Source organism: Scyliorhinus canicula, chromosome 2 (genome assembly GCF_902713615.1).
Source record: "Scyliorhinus canicula chromosome 2, sScyCan1.1, whole genome shotgun sequence".
NCBI classification, from domain to species: domain Eukaryota; kingdom Metazoa; phylum Chordata; class Chondrichthyes; order Carcharhiniformes; family Scyliorhinidae; genus Scyliorhinus; species Scyliorhinus canicula.
The window spans coordinates 220950636-220973803 of NC_052147.1; the positions used below are offsets into that span (position 1 = coordinate 220950636).

Genomic DNA, 23168 nt, shown 5'->3' on the forward strand with positions numbered 1-23168 from the left:
AGAGCGCGCCAGAGTAGAGGGAGCGCGCCAGAGTAGAGAGAGCGCGCCAGAGTAGAGAGAGCGCGCCAGAGTAGAGAGAGCGCGCCAGAGTAGAGAGAGCGCGCCAGAGTAGAGAGAGCGCGCCAGAGTAGAGGGAGCGCGCCAGAGTAGAGGGAGCGCGCCAGTGTAGAGGGAGCGCGCCAGTGTAGAGGGAGCGCGCCAGTGTAGAGGGAGCGCGCCAGTGTAGAGGGAGCGCGCCAGTGTAGAGGGAGCGCGCCAGTGTAGAGGGAGCGCGCCAGTGTAGAGGGAGCGCGCCAGTGTAGAGGGAGCGCGCCAGAGTAGAGGGAGCGCGCCAGAGTAGAGGGAGCGCGCCAGAGTAGAGGGAGCGCGCCAGAGTAGAGGGAGCGCGCCAGAGTAGAGGGAGCGCGCCAGAGTAGAGGGAGCGCGCCAGAGTAGAGGGAGCGCGCCAGAGTAGAGGGAGCGCGCCAGAGTAGAGGGAGCGCGCCAGAGTAGAGGGAGCGCGCCAGAGTAGAGGGAGCGCGCCAGAGTAGAGGGAGCGCGCCAGAGTAGAGGGAGCGCGCCAGAGTAGAGGGAGCGCGCCAGAGTAGAGGGAGCGCGCCAGAGTAGAGGGAGCGCGCCAGAGTAGAGAGAGCGCGCCAGAGTAGAGAGAGAGCGCCAGAGTAGAGAGAGCGCGCCAGAGTAGAGAGAGCGCGCCAGAGTAGAGAGAGTGCGCCATAGTAGAGAGAGCGTGCCAGAGTAGAGAGAGCGCGCCAGAGTAGAGAGAGCACACTAGAGAGAGCATGCGTCTGCCTCACTCTCTTACTCACCTGCACCCCCCACACACCAACACATCTTCTCACCACTCTCACAGTGATGAGGGTGAGTGAGCACACTGAGCCTGGGTATGTACCAGGCACACATACATGGATCCTCTAAAACTCTAATGATCATTTTTAAATTACTTTTTTTTTTTAAAAAAAGGTGCCCAATTATTTTTCTACAAGGTTTTGATGAGAGTAATTATTTTTTTATTAATAAATTTAGAGTATCCAATTCATTTTTTCCAATTAAGAGTCAATTTATCATGGCCAATCCACCTATCCTGCACATCTTTTTGGGTTGTGGGAATGAGACCCACGCTGACACAGGGAGAATGTGCAAACTCCACACAGACAGTGACCCAGGATTGAGATCGAACCAGAGTCCTCGGCGCTGTGAGGCAGCAGTGCTAACCACTGCGCCACCGACTAATGGTCGTTTTTATTATTTTTTTTTACCTACAATTTATTTTTTGACATTGTTTTATTTTTGCTCAGCAAGTTTATGTTTTCTTCATAGCGCAACCTTTTCTAAAATTCATGTTTAATGTTTTGCCAAACCATATCTTCCAGAAATGTTCTCATCAGCACCTTGAGTGAGAAATGATCTGGAGATGCTGGCGTTGTACTGGGGTCTATACATTTGAATGTTGAATTCATACCTGCACAAAGCCAAATCCTTGCTACTCTCTTTTATGGTTTTCCACTTCTTGGTAGGTGATGGTCCCTCTAGCCTGGGTGAGTTCATAGATGGGCTGTCATCCACTTTTCGTTTTTTGGACTCTTTACCTCCCTTCTTTGGGGTACTACTTGTACTAGCCGTCTCCTCTTCATCACTAACACCAGCTCCAGATAACCTCCGACCCTTCTTCTGTTCAAAATTCTTCCTTGGACGATTTAGGAATTTTTTACTATGTGGAGACTGACCACTTGCCTACCAAAAGGAAATATTGGAGAGAGAGGAATTAGATCACATATTTTCACTCTAAAATTTTACAATATTTTTCTCACTGTATAAGTTTATTACCAAATATAGAACTTTTGAAAGATCAGACAACATACAATCAGTGAGGAAGCTTGCCCTCTGCCAGCACATCTTGGAAATTCCATCCATTGAAGAAAGTAACCTGTAAACTACCTGCTTTGCATTCAATAATACAGGAGTGAAAAATTGATCAATACTCAACGTCATCATATTTAATGTACATGTTCAGGAACTGTTGCTTCATCAGTATGGAGGAAAATTCTAGATTAATTTATCAAAGCTAAGTTAGTGGAGAGCTTAGTGACATAAACCAAATAATAAATGTAATGTTCCTGGACATTAGCAAGACTCTTTGTAAGATGCAATAATAATGAGGGATTGTTTTACAAGAAAAGATTGAGCAGGTTGGGTCGATACACATTGCAGTTTAGAAGAACATACAATGATTTTATTCTGAGGAGGATGATAGGGTAGAGGCTGAGAGAATATTTTTCCTTGCTGGGGAATCTAGAACTGCAGTTTCAGAATAGGAGGCCACGCATTTAAGACAAGGATGAGGAGAAACTTTTTCTCTCAGAGAAACGTAAACTCTAATTCTCTACCACAGAGAGCTGTGAAGACTGGGTCACTGCTTGTATTCAAGGTTGAGACAGGTTCCTGGGAACAGAGTTGAGGCCAAAATTAGATCAGCAAGATCTTGCTGAATGGCAGAGCAGACGTGAGGGGCCGAATGGCCTACTTCTGCTCCTATTTCTTATGTTCTTAGTACACTTTATTCGTAAATTGGAAGACACAGTATTGCTGAGAGAGATTTTGTGGTTAACAGAGTGTATGAACAAAACGTATTCTGGATGGAAAGTGTGCCAGTCAGGTAAGCTCCGCAGTGTACTTAACATTTCAACATTTTCATAAATGACCTAGGAAGAGGATAATCATAGCTTTATTTCAAAGTTAGCAGATTACATAAAAATAGCAGGGAGTGGTTAATACAGGAGTGTTGTGGGTCATACAGACCCATCTCACTGCTGAACGCAGATGCCAAAATACTGGCCAAAATCCTATGTATCCAAAATGTACCTGAGGTGGTCACAGAGGACCAGACGGGCTTCGTCAAAGGTAGACAGCTTACCTCAAACATCAGGCGCCTGCTGAACGTGATAATGACCCCCTCCGGGGAGAGAACACAAGAGGTGATCGTCCCCGTGGACGCAGAAAAGGCCTTCGACAGAGTCGAATGAAATACCTCATAGAGGTACTGGAGCAGTTCGGGCTTGGAACAGGGTTCACCTCTTGGGTAAAGCTCTTATACAACGTTCCCATGGCGAGTGTACGGACCAACGATACCAACTCCCAATACTTCCAGCTGCACAGGGGCACCAGACAAGGATGCCCACTGTCCCCGCTGCTGTTCGCCCTAGCGATCGAACCGCTAGCAATCACGCGCAGGGCAGCAAAACGTTGGAGGGAGATCCGAAGGGGAGGCAGAGAGCACAGAGTCTCACTCTATGCAGATGACCTGCTCCTCTACATTTCGGACCCACAGAGCAGCATGGACGGAATCATCGCGCTCCTGAAAGAGTTTGCAGCCTTCTCAGGCTACAAACTCAACATGAGCAAAAGCGAGATCTTCCCAGTACACCCGCAAGTGGGGGGCAGCTCTAAAGGGGCAGCCGTTTAAACAAGCCCGACACAAATTACGCTACCTGGGGATCCAAATAGTCCATGACTGGAAAGGGATCCACAAATGGAACCTCACCAGTCTGACGGAGGAAGTAAAAAAGGACCTGCAAAGATGGAACACACTCCCACTCTCCCTCGCGGGGAGAGCCCAGACGATCAAAATGAACGTACTGCGCATTTTCCTCTTCCTGTTTAGATCCATTCCGATCTACATCCCCAAGGCCTTTTTCAAAGCGCTGGACAAACTAATCATGGCCTTCGTATGGGGAGGGGGGGGGGGGGTGTAAAAATGCTACGATCCCAAAGAAGGGGGGGGGGGGGGGGGTGTAAAAATGCTACGATCCCAAAGAAGGTCCTACAAAAAACAAAATCCGGGGGGGGGGGGGGGGGGGGGGGGGGGGGGGTTAGCCCTCCCAAACCTACAATTCTACCACTGGGCGGCAACAGCCGAGCGAATAAGGGGATGGATCCAGGAGCCAGAGGCCGAGTGGGTGCGTGCGGAGGAGGCCTCCTGCGTGGGGACCTCCCTCCCACCCGCCCTCGCCACGGCAGCACTCCCATCCCCACCAAAAAAACACTCCAGCAGCCCGGTGGCGATAGCCACCCTCCAATCCTGGAACCAACTGCGGCAGCAATTTGGCCTGACCAAAATGTCGGACAAAGCTCCCATCTGCAACAACCATAGGTTCACACCAGCACTGACTGACGTCACCTTCAAAAGGTGGAGGCAGGACGGAGGGACACTGACACTCAGGGACCTATACACGGACGGCAGGATCGCAACACTGGACGAACTGACAGAGAAATTTCAGCTAGCTGGGGGGAACGAGCCAAGATATCTGCAGCTTAAAAACTTCCTACGAATGGAGACAAGGACGTACCCACAACCGCCACGACAGACACTACTGGAAGAACTACTGGACCAAGCATACTGGACAAAAGGAAATTGTAGTGACATGTACGACCGACTGACAGAAAGGGCCGACACCGTACTGGACGCAACAAGAAAGAAATGGGAGGAGGATCTGGGGATTGAGATAGGGTGGGGACTCTGGAGCGAAGCACTGCATAGGGTCAACTCCACCTCCACGTGCGCAAGGCTCAGCCTGACGCAACTAAAAGTGCTACATAGAGCCCACTTAACGAGAAACCGTATGAGTAGGTTCTTCCCAGAGGTGGAGGACAGATGTGAACGGTGCCAAAGAGGCCCGGCCAACTACGCCCACATGTTCTGGTCTCTTGCCCCAGACTTGTGGAGTACTGGACAGCCTTCTTTGAGGCAATGTCCAAAGTGGTAGGAGTGAGGGTGGAGCCATGCCCGATAGTGGCGGTCTTCGGGGTCTCGGACCAGCCAGATCTATTCCTGGGGAGGAGGGCGGACGCCCTTGCCTTTGCCTCCCTGATCGCCCGCCATAGAATCCTGTTTGGCTGGTGGTCAACAGCTCCACCCAAAGCTGCAGACTGGCTGTCCGACCTCTCGGAATCTCTCCAAATGGACAAAATCAAATTTGCCATCCGAGGGTCAGACGACGGCTTCCACAGAACGTGGGAGCCATTCGCACGAATGTTCCGGGACCTGTTTGTGGCCAACGAACAAGAGGAAGAATAGCCAGGTAGCCAAGAATCAGGGGATATTAGTCAAGAATCAGGGGAATGTAGCCAAGGCATGAAGGGGGAGATAGACTGGGAGGGAGGGAAGGGGGACACACGGCTAAACCTGAGGAAAGAAAGGCGAATCACCGGGGGGGGAGGGGAGGAGACAGCTAAACCTGAGAAAAGAAAGGCGAACCATGGTGGGGGGGGGGGGGGGGGGGGGGGACAAGAGAGGAGAACCAGCGGGGTGGGGTGGGGGGGCAGGGAAACGGGAGCCGGAAGGAAGGCACAGGATGCCAAAACGTGCATGACATCTCCAGGAGCGGGGAATGAGGAAAATAAAGATGGAGGACGGGAGGAGCAGCAGAAGCGGAGGCGAGCGCGGGACGGCAGCGAGACCCGTCCGGGAGAATCAGGGTCTCAATCCCAATCCCCCCCCCCCCAGCAAACAGTCGCCTACTTACGTGGTGTAAATAATTTTGCCAGATGGGCAGAGCTGCCGCTGTCGAACTGGTGCACAATACCCCACCAGTTAGTCTATTTCATATTTTATTGTATTTTATGTTGGGGTGTGCCCTTCTCTTCTAAATATGTGTATATATATATATATATATATGTTTCTTATTCTGTGTACATAACGGTAATTATACTTTGTTCAAAAACCCAACAAAAACATTTATAAAAAAAATACAGGAGTGTTGAGGAAAAACAACAATAGAACAAGACGCTTTGTGAGGAAGTGGATGGACAACTGGCAGTTGTGATATAATTGAAAGTCATGAATGTAGCGATATAGACCAGACAAATGGATTGCAGAATAGGAATATACTGACCAATAAACATCAATGTCTGACTCTTTTTAAAAAGCTAACTGGATGTTTGGTTTTCTATCTATATTGCATTTCTTATTTATGCAAAGTAATCTTATTAAAATAATAATAATAATAATTGCTTATTGTCACAAGTAGGCTTCAATTAAGTTACTGTGAAAAGCCCCTAGTCGCCACATTCCGGCGCCTGTTCGGGGAGGCTGGTACGGGAATGGCATTTTGATCAGGCCCACCTAAACACAGTTCTGGAATCTGCAATACTGAAGGAATGGAGCCGAACTAGAAAGAGAGGAAAGCTATAATGATGTTTTGTTAATTATAAATTTGGAGTACTCTTCTCTTTTTCCAATTAAGGGCAATTTGGCATGACCAATCTACCCACCCTCCACATCTTTGGGTTTGTGGGGGTGAGATTCAATAAAATCAGATGTGTGGATGGGCTCAAAGAATGCAATAATCCTCATTGGAAAGAAGGAAGCTGAAGGATAAAGTTTTCAAATTAGTAAGGCTCCAGGATGTAGAGGACCAGTCAGCACTACTGTATTTGTATTGCCATGAAAGAGTAGAACAAGGGCATGAGAAAATATATTGGGGAAAAAGTGTATTCAGGTGAATGTATGGCATACTACTACAATGATGGTAGTGTGGAAGAGTTTACAAGGGAGGGTGTAGAAACAAGTAATTTAGATCTCTTCAAGCTAAAATTGGGCATGAATCTGGAAAAGATTGCATAGTGTGGAATATAATTACTGGGACACCAGGAATGTGGACCTATGATCTTGTCCAGTTAGATTTTCTGTTCTATGATCCATAACGTTTTCTATCATGGATATAATCCTGATTCATACTGTTTTACAAATCAAATTGTAATTTAAAAAACAGATTTACTGGATCTCTTGCCAAGAAATGTAAAGAAAAATATGATCTCAGAACCATCATTATTTGCATTAAATATCCTGTGACAACCAATGTAATGATATGTATATTGACTGGGATGTAAAGAGTTAACAAGTTAATGATAATTATTCATACCACTAGAGGGAACCACAGCACAGTCATATATATCATGTGACTAGGGAATTAGAAGATAATTAGATGATTAGGAGTTGAGAGTTAGGAGAAAGCTGGATAAAATAGTCAGGCATAGAGAGCAGTTGTGTACTTGAGAGTTCTGCAAGTTAGAGATAGGATAGTTTTATACAATAACCTTCTACTTTAGGAATGTGAACAAATCTTAGTTAGTAGTGTAATAAATTTATAGTTTTGTTCGTTAACAAAGCTTTATGTTCTTTATTCAACACTATACATCTAGTCCATCCAGGTAAAGCAGAATAGAGAACATAACAACCAGTACAACATATTTCTACCTGTTTTGTACTAAGATTCTTACACTTATATTTCTGTTAAGCAGATGGCTAATTCAATACAACTTGTACACTTTTATTTAAGAGAGGTCACTGCCAACTTTCAAAGGGAACTAGAAATCGATAATAAATGCCAGTCTTGCCAGCAAGAAGTCTTACAACACCAGGTTAAAGTCCAACAGGTTTGTTTCAAACACGAGCTTTCGGAGCACGGCTCCTTCTTCAGGTGAATGAAGGAGCCGTGCTCCGAAAGCTCGTGTTTGAAACAAACCTGTTGGACTTTAACCTGGTGTTGTAAGACTTCTTACTGTGCTCACCCCAGTCCAACGCCGGCATCTCCACATCAGTCTTGCCAGCAGCACCTATATCCCAAGAATGAGTTTTTAAAAATTTAGAGTATTTAATTATTCTAAATGCAATGTTGGATACGTAACACAACATGAGGGAAGTAAGAGAATGCTGTGTGCTCTGTTTCACAGAGACATGGCTCACCCCCGCCTCACCGGACTGTGCCATACAACCTGAAGGCTTCTCTATTCACCGGGTGGACCGCACGGCATCTTCAGGCAAAGCGAAGGGTGAAAAGGTTTGCCTCCTCATCAACTCCTCCTGGTGCTTGGATGTGGTGACCCTGGCGACCTACTGCTCCCCAGACCTGGAATACTTGACCGTAAAGTGCCGCCCATATTATCTTCCACGTGAGTTTACTTCAGCCATTATCACAGCGGTCTACATCCCACCCCAGGCAGAAGTGAAGGCGGCGCTGGATGAACTGTACACAGTCATAAACAACTATGAAACAGAACACCCGGAGGCCTTGTTCATTGTGGCCGGAGACTTCAACAAAGCCAACCTCAAGAGTGTACTGCCAAAATTCCACCAGCACATCTCCTGTCCCACCAGGGGCGACAACACTCTTGACCACTGCTACTCAAAAATCAAGGGCGCCTACCGTTCCATCCCCCGACCGCACTTTGGGAAATCAGACCATAAGACTGTGCTCCTTCTCCCGGCTTACAAGCAGAAACTCAAGCCGGAGAATCCAGCTAAGAAGGTTGTGCAGTGCTGGTCCGAGGAGACAGAAGAGCCCTTACGTGACTGCTTGGAGACAGTGGTCTGGTCCATATATAAGGACTCAACGACTAACTTAAATGAGTATGTCACCAGCGTCACAGACTTCATCAGCAAATGTGTGGACGACTGCGTGCCAAAGAAAGCAGTACGTATGTTCCCCAACCGGAAACCATGGCTCAACCGCAAGATTGACTCCCTACTGAAGGACAGATCTGAGGCGTTCAAGGCAGACAATCCTGTCCTATACAAGAAATCCAGGTACGACCTCCGCAAAGCCATCCGAGATGCCAAGAGAGAATATCAAACTAAGCTAGAGTCACAGACAGACTCTCGGCGGTTGTGGCAAGGAGTAAACAACATAACGGACTACAAAGTGAAGCTGAGCAGTATCTCTGGCAGCAGCGCACCCCTCCCCGATGAACTTAATGCATTCTATGCTCGGTTTGAGCAGGTAACCAACAATCCGCTATCGAGTGCCCCAGCAACCCATAATTCACCCATACCCACCATCACAGTTTCCGAAGTCAGATCGGCCTTCCTGAAAGTGAACCCACGGAAGGCGATGGGCCCGGACGGGATCCCTGGTCGTGCACTCAGAGCCTGCGCATACCAGCTGGCAGAGGTATTCACAGACATCTTTAACCTATCCCTACTCCACTCCGAGGTCCCCATCTGCTTCAAGAAGACCACCATCATACCGGTACCAAAGAAGAACCAGGCAACGTGCCTCAATGACTACCGCCCGGTGGCCCTGACGTGAGTTGTAATGAAGTGCTTCGAGAGGCTGATCATGAAGCGCATCACCTCCATACTCCCGGAACGCCTTGACCCACTTCAATTCGCATACCGTCGCAACCGGTCCACATCAGACGCCATTTCCCTGGCCCTACACTCATCCCTAGAGCATCTCGAAAACAAGGACTCCTACATCAGACTCCTATTTATTGACTACAGCTCCGCCTTCAACACCATAATCCCAGGCAAGTTCATATCAAAGCTCCAAAACCTAGGACTTGGCTCTCCACTCTGCAACTGGATCCTTGACTTTCTGACCAATAGACCACAGTCAGTAAGAATGAACACCAACACCTCCTCCACAATAGTACTCAATACCGGTGCCCCGCAAGGCTCCCTGTACACACACGACTGCATGGCAAAACTTGGTTCCAACTCCATCTACAAGTTTGCTGACGATACGACCATAGTGGGCCGGATCTCGAATAACGACGAGTCCGAATACAGGAGGGAGATAGAGAACCTAGCGGAGTGGTGTAACGACAACAATCTCTCCCTCAATGCCAGCAAAACTAAAGAGCTGGTCATCGACTTCAGGAAGCAAAGTACTGTACACACCCCTGTCAGCATCAACGGAGCCGAGGTAGAGATGGTGAGCAGTTTCAAATTCCTAGGGGTGCACATCACCAAAAATCTATCCTGGTCCACTCACGTCGACGCTATCACCAAGAAAGCACAACAGCGCCTGTACTTCCTCAGGAAACTAAGGAAATTCGGCATGTCCATATTAACCCGTACCAACTTTTACAGATGCACTATAGAGAGCATCCTATCGGGCTGCATCACAGCCTGGTATGGCAACTGCTCGGCCCAGGACCGCAAGGAACTTCAGAGAGTCGTGAATACCGCCCAGTCCATCACACGAACCTGCCTCCCATCCATTGATTCCATCTACACCTCCCGCTGCCGGGGGAAAGCAGGCAGCATAATCAAGGATCCCTCCCACCCGGCTTACTCACTTTTCCAACTTCTTCCATCGAGCAGGAGATTCAGAAGTCTGAGAACACGCACGAACAGACTCAAAAACAGCTTCTTCCCCACTGTCACCAGACTCCTAAATGACCCTCTTATGGACTGACCTCATTAACACTACACCCATGTATGCTTCATTCGATGCCAATGCTTATGTAGTTACATTGTATATATTGTGTTGCCCTATTATGTATTCTCATGTATTTTCTTGTATTTCTTGAATTCTGTTTAATTCCCTTTTCTTCCCATGTACTGAATGATCTGTTGAGCTGCTTGCAGAAAAATACTTTTCACTGTACCTCGGTACACGTGACAATAAACAAATCCAATCCAATCCACTTGAACTGCAAATATAATATTGTTATTGCAAATATATTCAAGGAATGTTATTCTGCTATTCAAGGAAGGGGAGAGGAACAGGAGGTCAGTTAACCAGATATCAGTCATCAGGGAAATGCTGGAATCTACTGTTATGGAAGTCTTAACAATACACTTAGAAAAGCATAGTATGATTAGAATATATCAACATTGTTTTAAAAGACATCCGGTGACAGTGATGTGCTGAGCAGACGTACATCAGGTGGCTCTCCTCTCAACCAGAACCAAAAAAGATACTTATAGACAAATTTTGCCCGAAAAACCAACAACAAAACAACCCCAATGGAGGAAAAGGAACAACAGGGAAAAAATGCCAGCGAACAGGAGCTCAAGAGGCCAGAGAGATGGCAGAAGTGGCAGAAAGGGCCACGAACAACGAGCAGATGAACCGGCGGACCCACGAGACAAGGAGGCCCGGGTGCCCAAGAGAGGGGGAGGCCATCGACCCGAGCATTAGCTTCCCCCTCGCCACCAGGAAACGGATGGAGAATCTTTCTAAAGAAGGAGGTGGCCGCCATGAAGGGAGTGATTGGAATCGAGATCCAGGTGGTGATGAAAGTGGTGGTGACGGAGGTGATGGTCTCCCTGCAAAAGGTGATTGAATGACTGGGAAAGAAATTGGAGGCGCAGGAGGCGACGATTCAAGGCACAGTGGTTAGCACTGTTGCTTCACAGAGACCTGGGTTCGATTCCCGGCTTAGGTGACTGTGCGGAGTCTGCATGTTTTCGCTGTGTCTGCATGAGTTTCCTCCCACTATTACTGTATTATTATTATTATTATTCAGACCTCAAAATAGTTTGACAGACCAAAGTGACAGGATCGTCGCTCTGGAAGCAGAGGTGAACAGGTTGGTGGCGGCCCAGGGGAGCTTGAAGGGGAAGTTTGAGACCAGGAAAATATGTCCCGATGGCAGAATGTGCGGATCGTGGGCCTATCGGAAGGCATCAAGGGCAGAGACCCGGCAGATTATATCGCCCAAATGCTGGGAAACCTTGTCGGGAGGAACAGCTTCCCAACCCCTCAGAACTCGACAGGGCACAGAGGTCGCTCAGACCGAAGCACAAGGCGGGGAGCAGCCGAGGGCAACCATAGCGAAGCTGCACCGATACCAGGACCGTGAGAGGATCCTGCGGTGGGCTAGACAGACGAGGGCAAGCACATGGGAAGGGCATAGAATCTGGATTTAACAGGACACTGGGGCATACCTGGCAAAAAAAAAAAAGGGCCGTTTAATCAGGCAAAGTCGGCGATTTATAAACGTAGGGTGCGATTCGGCATGTTATTTCCGGCCAGACTCTGAGTCATGCAGAGCAAGGAGTACTATTTCAACACCCCGGCAGAGGCAAACGACTTTGTATGGGCTAACGGCCTGGACAAAGAGCCCAGTGCAGCAGCGATAAAGACGGGGTCGGAGGGTGATCGCTGAAAAAAAATAGAAGAGACTCACAGACGTTATGAAATGAAAATGAAAATCGCTTATTGTCACAAGTAGGCTTCAAATGAAGTTACTGTGAAAAGCCCCTAGTCGCCACATTCCGGCGCCTGTTCGAGGAGGCTGGTACAGGAATTGAACGGTGCTGCTGGCCTGCCTTGGTCTGCTTTCAAAGCCAGCGATTTAGCCCTGTGCTAAACCAGCCCCAGATGTTTGCGCGGGTCTGTACTGCCTTGTTCTGATCAGAAAGACCGGTCACAGGAGAGAGCAGGTGAAGGGGCAGACAGAGAGAACAGGCAGACGGCGGGCATAGGCAAAGGGCTAGACCAGCCCTGGAAGGGGAGCCACTGTACTAGCAGGGAGGGCTAGCGCAGGAAGACAGGCAGTAGGGCGGCTGTGGCTCATCTCTCGGCAGAGAGGGAGTGCTTACCTGGGGGGGGGGGGGGGAGGAAAGAGCAGCGGAGGTGCGTACCCATGTGGCGTACACACAGTTGGTGGCCATGTTGGATGCCTCCTGGACAAAGGGAAACCCCAGAGCGCAGGGTCCCGGCCTCATGGTGAGAATGACAACAGTGGCCATTTTGGGCAGCCACCTAACAAAGGGAGACCCCGGAGTGCAGGGGTGCGTCCACCAGGTACGTATGGTTGATCTCACAGGAATGGGGGTGGGGGGGACTGAAACCCCCATCAGGATCATTACCTGGAATGTCAGGGGTCTTAACGGCCCAGTGAAAAGATCCAGAGCCTTCGCCCACTTAAGAAGTCTGAGGGCCGACATAATCTTCCTGCAGGAGACACACCTGAGGGAGAAGGACCGACTCCAGGTAAGAAAGGGCTGGGTGGGACAAACTTACCATTCATGCTACGGGATCATGGTAAAGAGAGTAGCCATACTGATCAGCAAGAGGACGAAGTTCACAGAGACAAGGACGGTAACGGACCAAGGGAGAATGGTAAGTAATGGTCAGCAGTGTCTTGGAAGGGGCACCAGTATTACTGGTATATGTGTACGCACCCAACTGGGACGACACGGACTTTATAAAGAAGACTATGGCGGAAATTCCGACATTGACACATACCACTGATTATGGGGGGCGGGCTTAACTATACCCGGATCAAAGTCTTTACAGTGGGGAAACCGGTGCTTCCAAGAATAGTAAGAGTGGAATATTGGCAATAGTCATCACCGACAATGCTCCATATGGAGGTGAGGTTGGAGACAGGCTGCACCCAGCGCCCCACACACACACACCTCTTGGCCAACACAGCCTTCTGCCAGAAAACATCACAGGCTATAGGCAAGTACGTTACTAATAACCAGAATGGGGGAATTTCACCATGGGAAGCACTGAAGGCTGTGATCAGTGGATAAATTATAACCTACAAGGCTCACAGAGACAGGGAAGAGAGGGCGGCCAGGCAACAATTGATCGACTCCATACTGGAGGTCGACAGAAAGTATTCAGAGGCCCTGATTGCAGAGCTTCTGGCGGAGAGGAAAAAGCCACAAATGGACTTTAACCTGCTATCCACTAGGAGAAAAGTACACCAACTCCGCCAGACACGGGGGACCTTCTGCGAGCACGGAGAGAAGGTTGCCCGCCTACTGGCTCATCAGCTGAAAAAGCAGGCAGCCACGAGGGAGATAGCACAGATAAAAAATAAACAGGAGAGGTAACTGGTAACTAAGCCAACAGAGGTCAACTGGGCATTAGGGACGTTCTACCGAGGGCTATACACCTCCGAGCCCCCCCCCCCCCCCCCCCCCCCCCCCCCCCCCCCGATGGGGGCACAGGGATGAAACGTTTCCTCGATGGACTGGACTTGGCAGTTATGGGGGAGGATAGGTAGAGGAACTAGAAGGACCAATAGATCTGGGAGAAATCATGGAAGACATCAGCTCCATGCAGGTGGCGAAGGCACCTGGACACAATGGGTTCCTGGTGGATTTCTATAAAACATTTGCGGCGGCCCTGGCCCCACACCAATGGGACATGTTCACAGACTTGCCCCCAAGGCTAACAGAGGCCATGTTATTGTTGATACCCTAAATAAACAAAGACCTAACGGAATGCGGATCGTACAAACCATTTCGCTGCTTAATGTGGACGCGAGGATAACCCCCCCACGAGAACACCAGAGGTGATCATCTCCCTGGGTGCAGAAAAGGCCTTCGACAGAGTCGAATGGAAGTACCTCTTTGAAGTACTGGAGCGGTTTGGGCTAGAAGCAGGGCTCACCTCGTGGGTGAGAACCCTGTACAACACTCCCAAGACACAACGTTCTGAGCAACACCACCAGCTCCGAATACTTCCAGCTGCACAGAGGTACATGGCAGGGATGCCCATTGTCCCCACTCTTGTCTGCCCTAGCAATTGAATTGAACCCTGGCCATCGCACTGCGAGATGCAAAAAGCTGCAAAGACATCCAAAGAGGAGGCAGAGAGCACAGAGTCTCACTCTATGCGGATGATCTGCTCCTCCATATCTCAGAACCACAGAAAGGCCCAAGAGCAATCATGCAGCTCCTGAAAGAGTTCAGAACCTTCTCGGGCTACAAACTCAACCTGGGCAAGAGCGAGGCATTCCTGGTGAACCCAGACGGGGGAGGGACAGAGCTGGAGGGACTTCCATACAAACTAGCCCAAAACAAATTCTGCTACCTGGGGATCCAGATAGCCCGTGACTGGGCACAGATCCATAAGTGGAACCTGACCAGCCTGGCGGAGGAAGCAAAAAAGGATCTACAGAGATGGGACTCGCTCCTGCTCTCCCTAGGTGAGGAGGGTGCAGACAATCAAAATAAACATACTGCCGAGGTTCCTCTTCCTGTTCAGATCTATACCGATCTTCATCCCAAAGACATTCTTCCACAGCATAGATAAAATGATGATGGCATTTGTGTGGGGATGGTAAGAATCCAAGAATCCTCAAATCAACACTGCAAAGGAGGAAAGTTATGGGTGGTTTAACACTGCCGAACCTACAGTACTACCACAGGGCAGCTTCGGCAGAGAGAGTGAGGGGATGGGATACGAGAACCCAACACGGAATGGACGAAGATGGAGGAGTCTTCCTGCAAGGGAATGACCCTCCGGGCATTCGCTCTGGCAGCCCTCCCATCCCTCCCTGACGAAATACACATCCTGCCCAGTGGTGGTAGCCACACTAAAGACATGGAACCAGATGAGGCAACATTTTGGTCTGAATGAGATATCCCCCATGGCGCTCCATCTGTGGAAACCACAAATTTCCACCAGCTATGCTTGACAGCACTTTCAGAAAATGGAGACAGGACGGATTTTTACATGGGAGACAGACTAGCGACACTGACGAGCTGACGGAAGACCTCGAACTACTGATAAGACAAGAACTGTCCTGGTACCTTCAGGTAAAGTACTTTCTCTGCAAGAAGACGGTAGGATACCCCAGGGCACCGATAGCCATACTATTAGAGGGTCTGATAAGCACGGATCGTAAGAAAGGGCGGAACTGAGGGAACATTTACGGACAGCTACTGGACAGGGCGAGAGTACCATTAGACGAAGCCAGATGAAAATGGAGGGACGAACTAAGGACGGAAGTGGGCTGGGGACTCTGGAGTGAAGCACTGAGCAGGGCCAACCGCACCTCCTCCTGTGCAAGGCTCAGTCTCATGCAGTTTAAAGTGGTGCACAGAGCGCACCTGACCAGAACCTGAATGAACAGGTTCTTCCCGGAGGTAGAAGATAAATGTGAATGCTGCCAAGGAGGTCTGGCCAACCACGCCCACATGTTCTGGGCTTGCTCCAGACTTGTAGGGTTCTGGACAGCCTTCTTCGAGGCAATGTCCAAGGATGTGGGGGTGAGGATGGAGCTGTGCCTGAGAGTAGCAGTCTTCGGGGTATCGGAACAACCAGAGCTACATGTGGGGAAGGGGGCCGACACGCTGGCTTTTACTTCCCTAATCGCAAGCTGGAGGATCCTGCTCAGCTGGCGATCAGCACCACCCACAGCTGCAGACGGCTGGCAAATCTGGCAGAATTTCTCCATCTGGAGAAGATCAAGTACACCATCCGAGGGTCGGAAGAAGGTTTGGGGGAAATTCGTCGGCCAGTTCCAAGACCTGTTCAAGGCCAACAGCAACTAGGGAAAGAGGGAGAGACAGGGAAGAGTAGACAAAAACACAACACTAGGAGGTACAGAAGGGGAAGGGGGGGAAATGAGGAGGAAACTCAGGGGAACCACAGGGAGAAGCATGGGGGGGTGGGGGGACAGGAAGCCCCCTCCCCCCCGAACCCACAAGGCTTGCAACAAAAAACACAGAAGGAGTAAAAAGGGGAGAACAGGAGCTGAGTGATAGAACACCCAGGGCGCAAGAGGGGGATACCAAGGAGGGGACAGGGAGGGGGGTTGGGGGAAGATATATCAATAAAGACATATGTACATTAAAAACTGTATAAATTTATTATAGCTTTTTGAGGATGTAACTCATAGAGCAGATAAAAGGGAACCAGTATATGCAGTCTACTTGGATTTCCAAATAGGCAATTGATGAGGTGCGACATGGACTCACAGAGTTGGAGGTGATATATTAGCCGGGATAGATGATTGGTTAATGAAGAGAGCAGGGATAAGGGGGCAGCAGGGTAGCATGGTGGTTAGCATAAATGCTTCACAGCTCCAGGGTCCCAGGTTCGATTCCCGGCTGGGTCACTGTCTGTGTGGAGTCTGCACGTCCTCCCCCTGTGTGCGTGGGTTTCCTCCGGGTGCTCCGGTTTCCTCCCACAGTCCAAAGATGTGCGGGTTAGGTGGATTGGCCATGCTAAATTGCCCGTAGTGTCCTAATAAAAGTAAGGTTAAGGAGGGGGTTGTTGGGTTACGGGTATGGGGTGGGTTTGAGTAGGGTGATCATGGCTCGGCACAACATTGAGGGCCGAAGGGCCTGTTCTGTGCTGTACTGTTCTATGTTCTATGTTAAGTGGGGCATTGTAAAGTTGGCAGGTAGTGAATAGTGGAATGTCGCAAGACCAGTGCTGTGCCTTCAGCTATCTACAACCTATATTAACGACTTAGAGACAGAAAGTAAAGTTTGCTGATGATTTGAAGCTAGGTAGGAATGCAAGCTACGAGGAGGACACAAAGAAATATAAACAGGTTGAGTGGGCACCAAGGTGACAGCTGAGGTATAATGTGGGCAAATGTGACTTTATTCACTTTGGCGGTAAGAATTGAAAAACAGAAGTTTTTTTAAAAGGTGATGAATTTGTAAATGTTCATGTTCAGAGAGACTTGGGCCTACTCGTAGAAGAAAGACAAAAAGTTAATAGGCAGATGCAGAAAGCAATTAATTAAATGGCATGTTTTCCTTTATTGCAAGGGGATTAGAGTACAAGAGTAAGGAAGTCTTGCTACAATTGTATGGTGCTTTGGTAAGACCAAACCCGAAATACTGTGCTCAATTTTGGTCTCCATATTTCAGGAAGAACATACCAGCACTGGAGGCAGTACAGTAGATTGGTCCCTGGGATACGAGGATTGCCTCTGATGAGAGGCTGAGTAAATTGGCTCAATATTTTATAGTGTTTATAAGAAAAAGGGGTAATCTCAGTTAAACATTCATGATTATGAAGGGCTTGACAGGGTAGACACAGAGGTTGTTCCCATTATTTGGGGAATCGACAACACAGAGGGCATGGTTTCAGGACAATCGTTTAGGACTGAGATGAAGAGAAATTTCTTCATTCAAAAAGTTGTCAATCTTTGGAATTCTCTGGCCCAGAGGGTTGTGGATGTGCCATCACTGAATATATTTTTAAGGGTGAGGTTGACAGAAATTGCTCTGTCAGGGAATCAAGGGACATGATGAGGAGCTATAAAAGTGTAGCTGAAGTCCAAGATCAGCAGTGATCATACTGTATGGTGGAACAGGCTCGATGAGCTGTATGGTCTTCTCCTGCTCTTATTTATTTTGCTCTTACACTCAACACACAGCAGTAAAATGATAATTCTGTCCAAATGTCCAAAATGTCACTGCATGAAGATAGCAATTTAAAATGCAAAAACAACTGTATTAAAAATTGCAATTAAAAGACATTTCCTGATGGCAGTTGTGGTGGAACAGTTCAAGGTCATGAATAAGAGTTCAAGGGGGGCAGCACGGTAGCACAGTGGTTTGCACTGTTGCTTCACAGCTCCAGGGTCCCAGGTTCGATTCCAGGCTTGGGTCACTGTCTGTGCAGAGTCTGCACATTGTCCCCATGTCTGCGTGAGTTTCTTCCAGGTGCTCAGGTTTCCTCCCACAGTCCAAAGATGTGCGAACTAGGTGGATTGGCCATGCTAAATTGCCCTTAGTATCCAAAAAGGTTAAGTGGGGGTTACTGGGATAGGGTAGAGATCTGGGCTTGAGTAGGGTGCTCTTTGTAAGGGCCGGTGCAGACTCGATGGGCCGAAAGGCCTCCTTCTGTACTGTAAATTCTATGAAATTCTATCAAGGAGGAAGACATTATTGCCTCGAGTACAGTGGCACAATATTGGACCAGAATTTTCTGGATTCAACATTTCATGGTGCTCCCCATTAGTTGGACTTGTTTCTGTACCTTTAGGCTCTAAAAGAAAATAGCACATAAAGTTGTGAGAAGTGCATTCATAACAGGGCAACAGGGCATCTGGGACATTGGTGAGCAACAGGACCAATGAGAATTAAGACTCAGAAATATACAGAGAAAGGAGTGCGAGGAAGGGCTAATTAGAATAGGTTAATTCAATCTCAGGCCAGATACAGAAAGAGAAATAGAGGGAACCACAGGCTGGATAGAGAGAGAAAGAAAGAGAAACAAAGAAAACTTTGGAACAAAACTTTAAAAAAAAAAATCCTAAAACAATTCATAAATCACAAGCGAGAGGATGAGGCTTCACACTTATTATTGTTCACTTCCTAGGCAGGAGGTTAATAATTTCTAAAAGGGTACTTATACTGTTAGTTACGAGACTCAACTTTCTGCAACACATTCAGTGAACATTTAATGTACAAATACAGTAACTTCATGAAAATCAGAGAGGGGCTTAAGCACAAGATGCATTTACACAAAGCTAATGGTGGAACAGCCCACATTTGGACAGCAGCTTGTGGAATCCGCAATTCACAGGGTAGCTTTCCCTCACTACAAATTGCAAGTCAATTTATGCATTAAATAATGAGCGTTACAACTCAACTGGCTAACAAATGGGAGGTTCTGAGCTTGCATTAGCAGTCAGCGTAAATGGCGATGTCGGCCCAAAATCTCACGACAGTCGGGAAACAACATCCTTGCCGGCAAGACCTCATTTCCTGATTTTACAGGCTCTATATTATGATACGGCTTCCCTGTTATATGTTTCCCCCTCACTGAATATTTATACCTCGCCGACATTACATCATGTCGACAAGGTTTGCAACAGATTTTTAAAACCTTGAAGCAGTCATGGGGAACTGGCTCAGGGCACAAAAGTAAGTATAACCCCCCAGAGGAAGAGGGACATGCCCAGGTGGTGCCCTGACACCACCCCCTGGCAGGGCCAACCTGGGTGGCAGTGCTGGGGCAAGCCCACTGGGGGGCCCATTAGGGTGGTTCCCCTTATGTGTGTGTGTATGAGCGGAGGGGGCCTGATGCCTGGGTGGTGGAATGGATATGGGGTGGGGAGTGCTGATAGAGCAATGTCTATCAGGCCCTGTCCCTCCAGAGTGATGGTGAAAACCAAGGCCCCAGATTCTGCAAAGCAGCTGGAGAGCTACCCACTGGTTTTCTCACTGAAACTGATTGAAAGAATATTGGAAGATTCCGCCCAATAAATGCAATAACATATCTTTTGCATGAAGGTGCACTTTGCATACTATCACCCGAGATTGGAACATGATCCACTGAATGTTCACCTCTTACTGAATTGGGGAACCAAGCTAGCAATTGTTGGCTTTGATTATTAATTTAACTGTATTAACTATAACTTCCTTTTGTAAACTATATTTTCAAGTAACTTCATTGCAGTGTTAATGTAAGTCTACTGGTGACAATAAAGATTATTATTATAAAGATGAACAAAGAAAAGCCCCAACTAATTTGGTCCTCTAGCATCACATGGCCACCAGGAGCAGAATCAAAAGATTATCAAAAATACTAAGTATCTATTCAGTACTTTACTAAGAGATGATATAGCTTTGCCCAATGTCTCTCAAGTAATACATCAACTTGATTTTTCCAACTGGCCAAGTCATCTAATCTATGTGGAGTATTCTTATTTTGAAATGCCCAACTAATATTTTTTATATTGAGGGGAGATCCAATTGAGGTACACAAGATGCTAAACGTTATGGATAAAGTAGACCTGGAGCTGATGCTTCCTCTTGTGGGGCATTCTAAAACGAGAGGTCATAATCTTAGAATAAGAGGCAGCAAATTTAAAACAGATTTGAGGAAAAATTACTTCTCCCAAAGGGTTGTGAATCTGTGGAATTCTCGACCCCAGAATGAGTTTACAAAAGGTGGATGCAGGCACAGTGAGTAAGTTTAAGGAGAAGTTAAGACAGATTTTTAATTGGTAATGGGCTGAAAGGTTATGGGCAGTGGGCAAGACGGTGGAGTTAAGGCCAGGATGGGATCAGCCATGATCACATTGAGGATGTTTAGGCTCGGGAGGCTAAATTGCCTACTCCCGCTCCTAGGTCATGTGTTCTAGGGAGGATATGCTCTGGCTGATTTTGCAATCCAGCTCTTAGTCTGTAACAGTGTAGATAGATGAGGAACATATCAGTCATGATAGAATGGCGGAGCAGACTCGATGGGCCGAATGGCCTAATTCTGCTCCTTTTTCTTTTGAACTCATTAAACAAAGCATTTGGGAAGCAAAAAAAGCTATTTTAGGTTCAACTAAACTAAAGATAATCCAGTAAATAATTTAAAATTGCTGCTTTGCAGATCATTTACTGTTTATAGAACAATGCAAGTTAATTACTCTCTCCAATCGTGATGAGTAATTTTGATACAGAAGAAGGCCATTCTGTGTTTTAATTCTAAATTTATGCTGCGTTTCAAAATATAGTTAAAGTTAATAGAAATATAAGCACAATGATGTTCCGCAAGCCTGACAAGAAACTTTTTGTTTGAAGGAACACACTAATTACATGACACTGAATCGCAACAAGAATGCCAGGATTTCAGTTTGCTACTTCCATTGCAATGGGAACCAAGTCATTAATCTTATTCCCTCTGCAAAAAAAATCAAACTCAATTGTTTCAATTCACCCAAAATGATTAATACATTTTTGTTAATACATCCATAGATGAGAAAGATCACAGGGTTTAAAGCTTCATGTCAAGTTATAACTATGCCTTTTTGATAGAACATTGGTTCCACTGAAACAGTAAGGAATTGAAGTGAAGTAGGGATTGGAAGTGGGAAAAACCTTGATCCACAGTACAAAAGCGTGAAAATGAACAAAGCCAATTATTTCTCTGATTTACATTCCAGTTATTGATTTAGTCTTTTTCCATTTTCTGTTCTTCCAACGTTGCCAAGGTTGAAAGTCTGTTGCCAGCAATACCCGTATGCATGTTTTAGAATTAAAATGCTCTTTTCAGACTTAGTGTACATCTGGAAGAAGGTTGGCAGTAAAACAACATGAAAAGCAGATAATATTAACATAAACAAATAAAATAAATCAAACCAATTATCTAAATATTACAATTAAGAGTTTTGAAAAGTAAAACACAATATGGCATACCAGCTATGAACATTTCTATCATAACAGTACAGATTTGAAAGTGCAGTTTAACATCATATAGCAGTCTCAATGCTAGCCAGCACATTCACAATTCAGTTATATACTGTTGTGTTACGCCATTCAATTTGCAAGCACAAATTTAACAGCTCACAAATGTCACAAACAATATAAAATATTATACAAACATTTGATGAAGTGTACAGATTTGAACTTACATATATTACCTTAGCAATGCAGGCAGGACAAAACCAATCACCATCTGGAATTGTGGTAATCTTGGGTCTGTGGCAGTAAGTATGACAGCCCTTGTCACAACCATCACAAAGCAGAAGCAATTCTTCATTATCTCCTTTTCGACATATCTGGCAGTACTGATCAAAATGACAGAAAAATATATGGTTAAACTTGATCAAGAAATCATGTGACTATTGTTAAGTATCACTGGAGTAGGCCATTAAAGAGTGGACAAGGCATATGCTACAACATTTTAAGAAAGGGCATATCTGTGAATATCATAACAACAAAGTAGTCAATAAATTAAAGGCAAAATACTGTGGATGCTGGAAATCTGAAATAAAAACAGAAAAGGCTGGAAAAACCCGGCAGGTCTGGCAGCATCAGTGGAGAAACAGAGTTAACGTTTTGAGTCCATATGACTCTTCTCCAGAGTTAAAGAGAGGGAGAAATGTAATGGTTTTATACTGCTTAAGAGAGGGTGGAGTAGGTGGAGCAAAATAGGAGGCACGAGGTAAATGGTAGCTTAGGAGAGATTTGACAAAGATATCATGGGCACGAAACAAAGGGAGTGTCAATGGTAGTGTTAAAGACTGAAGAAGGCACTGATAATGTCATAAAAATAGCAGAATGTGTTAGTAGCAGAACAAGGGACAGTGTCTGGTGAAATTAAAACTTAAGAATGATGAAATTTCTCCTCCATCTTGACCATCTTTGGGGGGAAATCAGAGCACCAGGAGCAAACCCACACGGGTCGAATGTAAAAACGCCACACAGACTCAAGACCAGAATTGAACCCAGGTTCCTGGTGCTGTGAGGCATAGTGCTAACCATTGTGCTATCGTACCGCCCCAAGTTTTGATTTCCCAGAGCACTGACCTTTGTTCTGCTATCCTGAGCTCCCACTTATCCCCGAGCTTCTATTTTGCTCTACTACCCTCTTAAACAGTATAAAATCCCTCACATTGTTCCTTATGTTTTGCTCTGAAGACTCAAATGGACTTGAAATGAAATTCTATCTGGAATTCTCTGGACACTGGCATTCTCTGTTCCAACCACCAGCGCACCCTCGCCTCCAGGTTTCCTGGTGGCGTGGGGTGGCTTCAATGGGAAATCTCATTGACAAGCGGTGGGAGTAGAGAATCGCACCACCAGCAAACACATGCCACCAAGAAACACGTGGCTGGGGGACTGGGGAATCCAGCCTTCTGTTCCTTTCTCTCTATAGATGCTGCCAGACTTGCTGATTTGTTTTCAACATTTTCTGTTCTTATATAAAATAATCACTGTGGCCTGA

At 46.9% G+C, this 23168-nt stretch overlaps 1 protein-coding gene across 16 annotated transcripts in view; it reads right to left on the reverse strand.

Moving 5' to 3' along the window:
* baz2ba (bromodomain adjacent to zinc finger domain, 2Ba) overlaps positions 1-23168 on the reverse strand; it is a 563986-nt gene that overhangs the window by 14702 nt on the left and 526116 nt on the right. For 13 of the 16 annotated variants that reach the window (XM_038789612.1, XM_038789617.1, XM_038789613.1 and 10 more), the window contains 2 exons: positions 21853-22008; positions 1460-1731 (listed from right to left, as the gene is read on the reverse strand). In XM_038789612.1, the coding sequence (XP_038645540.1) occupies positions 1460-1731; positions 21853-22008 (428 nt within the window). The remainder of the gene's footprint in view (positions 1-1459; positions 1732-21852; positions 22009-23168) is intronic. The other 3 variants (XM_038789621.1, XM_038789620.1, XM_038789609.1) reach the window with 1 other exon arrangement.